The 10,661-nt window shown below is 39.1% G+C and overlaps 1 protein-coding gene across 1 annotated transcript; it reads right to left on the reverse strand.

Annotated features, from left to right (window-relative positions):
- Positions 1-839: 839 nt before the first annotated feature.
- LOC132639589 (uncharacterized) lies at positions 840-1,511 on the reverse strand. The gene has a single exon (XM_060356030.1). The coding sequence runs from the start codon at positions 1,509-1,511 to the stop codon at positions 840-842; it is 672 nt and encodes a 223-aa protein (XP_060212013.1).
- Between the last annotated feature and the right edge of the window lie 9,150 nt (positions 1,512-10,661).

Consider the following 10,661-nt stretch of genomic DNA (forward strand, 5'->3'; position numbering starts at 1 on the left):
AGAGGCTACATTCACTTCTCCATGATCCAGTGCATAATTAGCTAGATGATCTGCTAATTGGTTTCCTTCCCTCATTATGTGCATTACTTGAACATCTGCATTCTGCAATATATCCCAGATCTCCTCTACTGCATGAATAATATTCCATGGTGGCTTCCATTCTCTATCCAGAATCTTTTTCATCAGCAATGAATCAGTTTTAAGAATAAAGGAGTACACATGTTTTGCACGACAAAATCTTGCAGCACCAAGCAAAGCCATTGCTTCAGATACAGTGTTAGTAGTTTCCTCTATTTCCTTAGCCATTGCATGAACCAAATCTCCATCAGAGTTTCTTACACAAAAAGCATAAGCACTCCTACCAGGATTCCCTCTAGTGGCCCCATCAGTATTGCACTTCCAAACTCCTGCAGCAGGCAAAGTCCACATGACTTTTGTAATTTGAAGCTTTGGCACATAGTTCTCCAGAATCTTCAACATTTCCATCCATCTATGAGGAACAGATCTTATGCCTGGTTTCCTTAATTGCACCAACTGTTGAATGTTGCTTGATGCTCTATATATGACCCTGCTAGTAGAAACCTTATTTTCATGCTTATCCCCATTTCTTTTCTTCCATAACTCCCACATAATTATAGAGGGAATAACATAAAAATAGACTTCAATCTAGCTAGTGTATCAGTAGTCCACCATTTTGTAATCACTTGATGCAAGTTCAGGCCTGCAATGTTGATACCAGCAGCAGTAGAGAAATAAGACCAGGCCCTTTGAGCTGTTTGGCACTTCAAAAAGATATTTGGTATTGATTCTTCTGTAGGTTCAGCACAGCAAAAACACTTTTATGGCATATGGTATCCCCAGCTTCTAATCACATCATCCAGAGGTACTTTGAAATGCCACACCCTCCACATCAAGAAGGCTATTTTGAAAGGCAGGCTTTTCACCCAAATCTTCTTGTATGCATCCCTAGGCTGACCTCTAGACATTAAATACTCCCAAGCTGATTTCACATAAAACTCACCCCTAGCTTCCAGTGTCCACCATGGCTTGTCAAGTTGATGAAGACTACTAGGAGGGTGTACTTCATGCAGTATATGTTCCGCAAGTTCCTCAGGTAAACAGTTCCTCAGAATATTTTCATTCCACCTGCCTTCTATAACCACATCAGCAACATTATTGATGTTCTCATCACAGTAAAAATCAGGAGGAGTAAGAAAATAGAGTGGTCCCAATCCAGACCAATTGTCAAACCAAAATAAAGAAGAGCCCATTCTGAGTTGCCACCAAATGAGATGATCAATTGCATCCCTTGCTCTCAACATTTTTCTCCAAAGATGAGAATCTTCTTTCCAAGGTACCAGGATTGGACTGTTCTTTTTTAAGTACTTGTTGCTTATAAATGAACTCCATAAAGAAGGCCTGGATCTAAAGTTCCACCAGAGTTTTGAGAACAAGGCCATAGACATATCCTCGAGCCTTCTAAAACCAAGTCCACCTTCTTCCTTAGGCATGCAGACCTAATGCCATTTAGCCCAGTGTCTGTTAGCCTCAGCAACAGAATTGCTCCGAAAGAATTGAGCAAATGCCTTGTTTAGCTTATCAATCACAAAGGAAGGAGCATCCATAGCAGATAGTACATGGATTGGCATTTCTTGTAAGACATGAGCCAACAAAGTGGCTCTTCCACCAAATGACAGCAGTTTGCCTTTCCACCCCTGAAGCTTGTTTCTTACTTTGGTGAGCAGATCAGAATAAAAGGCCAAGCATGCTCTACTATAGTAAATAGGACATCCTAAGTACATTAAAGGAAAAGCATATCTGTTGATACCAGTAACTCTCTCAATTTTCAAAACAGTTGCCTCATCCACCTTGTCATGCAAATAGACTGAGGTTTTTGCCTTGTTTATCAGCTGGCTAGATGCAGTCTCATATTGAGTTAAGACATCCATTACCAAATTCAAAGAAATCTCACAAGAAGATGTAAATATTATGGTATCATCTGCATATGCTAGATGATTTATTTTTGGACTCCACTTAGGTAATCCAAAACCAGTATACCACAAATTATCATAAACTGCATTCAAACCTCTAGACAAGACTTCAGCAGCAAGGATAAACAAGTTTGGTGATAAAGGATCACCCTGCTTGACACCTCTGGTAGAATGGAAGAAACCATGTGGCTGACCATTTATAAGGACTGAATACCAATTGTTACCTATAAGCTCATGGATCAGACCAATGAATCTTTCACAAAACCCCATTTTCCTCAGTACTTTAGTAAGAAACAGCCATGACAGCCTATCATAGGCCTTTGTCATGTCTAGTTTCATGACCACATTTGGCACTACAGCATTTCCATTCTTCTTACCTTTGTTAGTTCTCAGCCTTATATTAGTTATGATCTCTTGAGTTAGTAGAATGTTTTCTACTATACTTCTGCCTCTCACAAAACCTGCCTGATTCTGAGAAATTAGGTCTGGTAACAGATGCACCATTCTTTCATGCATAACTCTAGAAATTACCTTGTTCAAAAAATTGCTCAAACTTATTGGTCTCATGTCACCAAAGTTTGAACATCTTCCTTTTTAGGCAGAAGAACAAGGTGTGTGTGAGTTATATACCTAGGCAAGTCAACACCTCTGAGAAAATCCCATACCATATTGAATAAATCATCTCTAACAATATTCCAGCATGTTTGAAAGAACAGACCTGTGAAACCATCAGGTCCTCCTGAACTAGTACTACTCAGACCAAAAACTGCAAATTTCACTTCCTCTTTGGTAGGAGATGCAACTAATTCCTCATTTTGTTCCCTTGTGATCATAGAAGGGACATGGTGCAAGATATCAAATCTTGGAACCACTCCATACCTGCCTTCTATTTCCAGTATTTCTCCTCTATAGCATATACTCTAGTCAGCTCAGCCTTAACCTGTCTCAACTTTTCTCTATTCTGCACAGTTGGATTTTCCTCAAAACGTCCTTCATGAACTTTGATCACTTCTTCAAGATTGGAGATTTTTTGAGAAATATCTCCAAATGTTGCTCTACTCCAATGTGACAATGCCTTCCTCATATTTTTCAATTTGAAATTGAATACCATGAAGGCATTTCCTTCCACCTCAATTATCCAGCTTGCTTTGACCATATCCATGAAAGTTTCATGTTTGGCCCAAAAGTTGAGAAATTTGAAAGATTTCCTTACTTTTGGAACTTGATCCTTGCATTCTATAAAAAGTGGCGAGTGATTTGATCCCTGCTTGATCAAATGAGTTATCTGCAGGCTTGGGAAAAGCTGCTGAAACTCAATATTACCCAAGCACCTATCTAATCTTTTGAAGACACAATCTTCAGCACCTCTCCCATTCCACCAACTGAAAACACTGCCCTTGTACCCCAGGTCTGTGAGGTCGCATGTATTTATGCAGTGTCTAAAGTCCTCCACTTCATTCAAAGACACTAGCAGACCACCATACTTCTCCTCTTCATCACATATGACATTAAAATCTCCACCAACAAGCCATGGCACTGTAATATCAGAAGCTAGATAATACAAAGAATCCCAAAGTTCAATTCATTCCATTCTGTCACATTTTACATATACAAGTGTGACAATCATCTCCTCTTCATAATTCACATTGTGCAGTTTTAGAGTAAGCTGTTGCACACTGTCAATCAGAACTCTGACTTAGTAGTCTTCATTGACAAAAGCCCATATTTTCCCAGAGACATTACACAAAGCAGTTTTAATTCCTAATCTCCTCATGTAGCTTTCCAATTTGTAATACTGCTGAAAAGGCTCCATAAGGCCTACAAGGAAAAACGTGTGTGTATTATGCATTGTCAAAAGCCTTTTAAAAGCTTTTTTTGTATTGACTGATCTAATATTCCAGATTAATTCATTCATCACTAATTATGGGATTTAGAATTGGCCTGCCTTGTTGTCACCCCAAGAACTTGAGGTGTGTTTTGACTTGCTGCTTTCTTTCTGCCTCGACGAACACCTTTCACAATTTGACTAGGTGACAGATCACCATCTCTTGCTGTATTTTCAAAATGTTGGGCAGTTGATTCTTCATCCATATCCACCCTCAGCACCTCCCCAGATGGTACTGCAACCTGCATACCTCCCTTATCATCTGCACCTGTTACTTGATTAATCTCCTTTGAAATGGCCTTTGTAACCTGTAAATTCCCTGCTGAGTTGCTTTTGGAATTCTTTTGATTCTTCTTAGCATTGGAGGCCTTGTCCTCAGGCTTGTCTACTTCTGTGTTCACTTCTTGGCTAGCATCAGCAGCACTAGTCACAGGATTCTACAGGTTTAAGGACTTGTGTTCCTTTTCCTGCAATGTTCCTTCATTTTGTGCATCCTCCTTACCAAACATTACCTCCAAAGCATTCTAAGAAGGGATAGATATTTCCCTATCCTAATCATCCTGTTTGTCAATATGAATTTCTCCATCCTTCATGTCCTCCTCTATCTGTTCACTCCACAGCCTTGCACCTCCATCATCAGTAGCAAAAGAGGTAGATGGAACATCATGACAAACTTGATTCAAGGTTACCAGATTTTCCCCTAACTTAAAAGGGGAATCCACCCTTTGCTTGTTAGGAGACAACTTGTCCTTATTAGGTGTAAAAACTGTTGCATTTACATTCAAAGGTCTCTCCACCATTGCAAGTTGATCTGTTTGCAAAACTGAACCATGTGTTTGATCCATTGCTACATGATTTAGCACTGTTGTAGTCTGTAACCTACCAATCTGGTTCAACGGAGAACCAGCAGGCAATACACATGCTAGAGCATTCCTAGCATCAACTGCACTCATAAGTTGTCCTTTCTTTGTTGTTGATATCTGATTATCAACATTTGAATCCTCAACCTGATTTGTAATATGTTTCTCCTTGTCCTTGATCACTACTGGCACTTGATCCATAGTGTCAGTCACCTTAGCCAACTGCATATCAGTAACTGCAGTGAGCACCATGGCCTTTTGCAGTTGTGCAACTTTCTCATTCTGAACTTCCACTACATCCTCATGCGTATCATTATCATCATGCACATCATTATTATCACATAAAGCTTCATACTGATTGGTAGGTTGCTGAAATCCACCAGTATTATGAGCAGTCTTGGTTTCTTGAGGTTTAGCTTTAAATACCCTTTGTGCAGCTGTAGTATTCAAGTGTTGCTTACCATTACAACCTTGTCCCTTGTATAAATCATATGTGTTGCCTATGACCTTGCCACTTAGTAAAATTTTGATGACATCCCTTCTTCCTTTATTGACCTTTCTTGTTTCAGTTTGCCATTGTCCATTTTTATTACCTTGAGCAGCTGTTTGCTTGTTATGAGCCACTACAGCATGGTTTTTTTTGCTAACCACTTCACCTTGCTCCTTGAAAACTGCCACTTGCTTCCCATTATCAACATGTACCTCTTCTGATTCTCCCAAAACACCATCTACCTTAGCCTCTTCCTCATCAACATCATCATTAGGCAGTAAGTTTGGATTAAGTTTCCAGCAACCCTCTTCATTATGACCTTGTAGGCAACATGTTTTACAATATTTAGGCAGAAAATCATATTGTATTTTTATCCACTTGAGCCTAGTTTCCCCAGTAGTAGCAACAGATTGCATAGCAACTCTTTTGGGGTGTTCCTTCAACAAGTCGACTTCCACTTTCACTCGAGCACAACTAGGTCGAGTCTTGTTCTTGGTGGCCAAATCTAAAGTTAGAGGCCTTCCCACTGCCGAAGCCATAGAGAATAATTGACACTCACCATAGTAGTTAGGAGCTAGGTTAGGGAATGAAATCCATGCAATGGCAATACTAGTCTCCTCCTCGGGTGTAAACCAGGGATCCAACTTTAATGTTCGCATGGAATAATACCATTGCTTATCTTTAATCCAGAATGCAGGCTTAGACATGAGTGTTACGTAGTCTTCCAACAAAGTACACCTTATAAGAACATGACAATTACATAACAAACCTATCGTACACTTAGCTTTCAACTCACATTGAATAGGAATAGCATTACGTAAATAATTCAAATCTGGCCATCCATAACTAAATTTTCCAATGACTGCAAATTCCAAATCCTCTTGGAAAATCGTATGCTTGATCTCCTCCATGGTATATTCAACTATTGGCTCACCATGCACGTAGCTCACTTTCTTTATGGGAATTTCATAGTTGGACGTAGTTGCATTATTTTTGGTATTCAAAGTTGTAGGTTGTAGAATATGGGAATAGTCTAGGGGTTTCTTAGGTATTGTAGTTGGTTGTGAAGGCTGGACAACCTCAAGGGGAGGTTGTCCAGTGGCGTTAGACGCCATTAATGGTGGAAATCAAGCTCTCTCCTCACTAGGGTTTTCCGTCGCCTAGAGAGAGAAGCTCTCGGTTTGGGTTTAGGGTTTGGGGTTCCCAGCCATGGTTATAAATATAAGATCCCACATTTTTATTTCATTATTTTCCCCAAAAAAAAAAAAAAAACAGATCCTATATCTCTCTAGAACCCTCTAAAACCCTCCCTCTACTTCTATTACAAATATATACCAAGAAACCAAAAATCAAAAGCCAGATTAAGAGATTCATATACTAAGAGGCCTATTAGGGTTTGTGAAGAGTATGAATTTCTTTGGTATACAAGTGGGGGATTTCATTCTAATGCTGTAGAATTGACTCAAGGCTTATTCCTAAGTGATTAAGGTGACTTTTATGTTTATTTCAGGTTATTAAAAGTATTGAGAGGTTAAAAGACTTGGATTATGGAAGGGAGGAGAATATGGAGTGCAAATATGAAATTAGTAATAGTCTTGAATCATAGTTCTTGATATGTAATGAGTATAACCTTGCTATGAATAGTATTAAAGATGTTATAGAGGCCTTGTATAAGGGTGGATACGGTATGGTGCCATAGCTAGAGTTATGAAGGGTTTTGATAGGGAATGCTGAGGATTTAATAGTGTCTAGCTTGATGAAGCTATTGATTATAATATTGTCGGTGTTGTTATTGATGTTGGGAGTTTCTTATTACGTGGAAGAAGTCATCGCAATAAAGGAGATGTTGCCCAATTTTCATTAGCTCTAGCTTAAGCTTAAGTATGTTTTCGATTATCTAATTTTTGTACGAACTCTCTTGAATGTAGAAACGTGAATATTGGAGGGAAACGTTCAAGTGATAAAGTTAGCAAAATGTAAAGGTATGTAAGCCTAGTCCCTTTTTTTCTAAGGCATGATAGCTAGTCCCTTCTTTTTTAAGGCATGATTCCTACGACATCACTTCCTTTATTATTCCATGACCTTCTTACATTCCGAAAAATATGAGTCGATGTTTATAAAGAGCTTCATATGAGATAAAGATAAGAGATATGTCATGAGCATGATAATGATAATGACGAGTCTAAGCCTAGAGATCCAAAAGCTTATGAAATGACATTTCCACGAAGCTAATGTTCCTTTTACTATTCCATATGGTATTCATTATTGCTAGACCCACTTTACAATGCTAGTTCCTTCAAGGTGAGGCATGATGATTTTTTTCACTCCATAATGGAATCAGGGGTTCTCGACCTTACGTCACTCCGGTAGAGTTATAGTTTGTCTTTAAGTTCTTATGCATGCTTTACGACATGTATATGATGACGAGATTCCACCGTGCCTAGATGGCCGGACATGTCACCGCTAATGCGGGATGCTTATGATTCCACCATGCCTAGATGGCCGGACATGTCACCGCTACTGCGGGTTGCTTATGATTCCACCGTGCCTAGAAGGCCGGACATGTCAGTGCGAATGTGGGATGCTTATGATTCCACCGTGCGTAGAAGGCCGGACATGTCACCACGAAGGCGGGCTGCATATGATTCCACCGTGCCTAGATGGCCGGACATGTCACGCTAATGCGGGCTGTTTATGATTACACCGTGCCTAGAGGGCCGGACATGACACCACTAATGGGCAGCGTGCGATGGTATATGTGATATGTACGACATGTGTTTTCTTTTAAACGTTGTGTTCATGCCCACAGGTAGACAGGGAGGTGACCCGGGTTCATAAGAGCTGATCAGTAGACTTACAGGAGAACTCCATTATTCCGGAGGTGCTATTTGTGCTATATTCTATTGTGTGTATATATTTGGGCACGACGGGGTCCTGTCCCATCCTTCTATCTAGTACTCTAGTAGAGGCTCATAGATATGTATATGTGGCTAGTAGATGTCCCACGATGATCACATTGTGTATTTATATATTATTTTGATAGCCCGAGGGCCTTATGCATATGATTGTAGATATGTTTTGGAAGGGATAGAGGATTCCTTATGGCTAGTTGTGTTGAGAATAATAAATGCATTTAAGATGAGTATGATGATTAGCATGAGTGGTGCTCGGTAGTCAGCTTCGGGTACTCATCATGGCCTCGCAGGTGGGTCGTGACAAGTATGCCTTAAACTATTTTCTACACTTAAATAAAAACTCTTTAAAAAGCCTTAAAACTTAAATGGATGGACTTACGTGGTGTTTTACCTACGTTAAAGGCCTTCGGTAGTTAACCTAGGTGTTCTAATTCGAAACCCAATGCCCAATTTTTGGAAAACTTACCCACTTTCGATTCTTGAAATGTGATATATTTTGCATGAATGACTAAACTCTTTGTTGCGGAAATATAAGCCAAAATAATTTTTTTCACTATAAACAATTCATATCTACTAAGGCATACTATTAGAACCCATACGTCAACCGTATTTTACAGATCCTTCATACCGGGGTGCCTAACACCTTTTCCGGGGGATCACTAGAACCCGTACTCGAACTTTGGTTAGATTAGGATTCTTTTAAAATTTAACTATTCTGAATGAACCCTTTTCGAACTGGTTTTCCTAATTTCCTAAAAATTAGGTGACGACTCTAAAATAAAGTCCATTTAGAGCACCATCCACGTAAAACTATATTTTTCCTTTTTCCCAGTACGATTGACAACCATACTTTCCCGGGACACTTTCCTTTTTTTAATGAGGCAAGTGCAAATACAAATCGGAAAAAATGCCACACACTACAGATGGCGACTCCGCTGGGGCCAATTTAAGGTTCTAACCATAAGGGTTCCAATAATATGTATGTTTGTATTATATAAATTGTTTCAGTGATATAAATTTTTTATGCGTTTAAAGTTTCGCAAAATATAACTGTCATTCATGCATGCATACTCCGCCTCTCTTGGCATTTATTTTATATTTTTCCAAGGGTGACAACAAGGGATGCGTTGCGATCATACCTTAACTAAAAAACCCCTTTTGTTATATTTTTTGGAGGTTTCTAAGGTCGAGTGGGCATGCGGTAAATGTTGGTCGGGAGAGATTTTAGGAATTAATAAAAGGACCCCTCTCTCATTATTTCATTTCATTTCAGTTCCACTCTCCTCTCTTCAAGAAACCTCTAGAACACTCTCCATTATTCATCCACAAGAAATAAATGGAAAACCATGATCAACTACACCAAATCCACAAAATCAAGTGTATGAAACCTAATAAAAGTTCATCTACACCAAGAAAACTCAAGGGAAGTGAGTTAGGGTTTTGGTACAAGAAGAGAAGTTCCACCCAAGGGTTGTTCATCCATCACCTAAGGTGAGTTTTATGATCATTCTTGGTTGTTTAAGGTATTGGAAGTTAAAAACACTTGGATTGTAGAAAGATATAGGAAATGGGTCATGAATATGTGAATAGTGACATTATTGGGTAAAAGGTTTGGATTGAATCATGGTTATTGGTATATTGTGATTGTAAATATGTTATGAATGACATTTAGAACATGGAATAAGTATTATATGTGAGAAAATGCAATAATGAATTATGACCACAATTATGGAGAAATTGAAGAGGAATTGTGAAATGCGGATAATGTAGATGAATGACGATTGTTGTCTATTATAGTTATAGAATACGGGGAAAGTAGTATAAACAAAGGCAATGCTGCCCAATTTTCCCTAAAAATTGTAACACGTTCTTATAGTCGATTAGCTAATGTTCATGCGACTTCTCTTGTAGGTAGAGACGTGGGCATTGAAGGAGAACAAGAAATCGATAGATTAGTTAAACGTAAAAAGGTATGTGAGGCTAGTCCTTTCTTTCTATGGCATGCATCCTATAGCATGACTTTTCTTTCCTCTTCGTGATTCTCCTACATTCTGAAAACGATGAGTCTGTGTTCATGAATAGCTATATAAGATAAGAGATACGTTGTGAGCCTAATAATGATGATGATAAGCTTGAGCCTAAAGATTCTAGAGTTTATGATATGATGTTTCTGTAAAGTTAATGATGTCGTTTGTTGTATGCTATCACCTTATACACTATTTCCTTCAAGGTGAGGCAGAATACTCATAGAGACTCCATAATAGGATCGGGGGTTCACGACCTTATGTCACCCCAATAGATTATAATTGTCTTAAGTTTCCAGTCATGCAACATGATAATAGTATGATGAGAGTATGATATGTACATGATGTTATCGCACCGCGCCTATATGGCCGAGCAGACACCGCTAAGGCGGGCAGCGTATACACCATGTCTGGATGGCATGGGCAGAAACCACTAGTGGGCGGCATGAGATTGTACCCCGGACGCGGGAGGCCTGCACACAGGCTAATGATTATC

Source organism: Lycium barbarum, chromosome 5, assembly GCF_019175385.1.
Source record: "Lycium barbarum isolate Lr01 chromosome 5, ASM1917538v2, whole genome shotgun sequence".
Taxonomy (NCBI): Eukaryota; Viridiplantae; Streptophyta; class Magnoliopsida; order Solanales; family Solanaceae; genus Lycium; species Lycium barbarum.

Excerpts from the sequence above, each read along its gene's own strand:
- LOC132639589 (XM_060356030.1), bottom strand. The coding sequence starts at position 1,511 with ATGCCTAAGGAAGAAGGTGGACTTGGTTTTAGAAGGCTCGAGGATATG.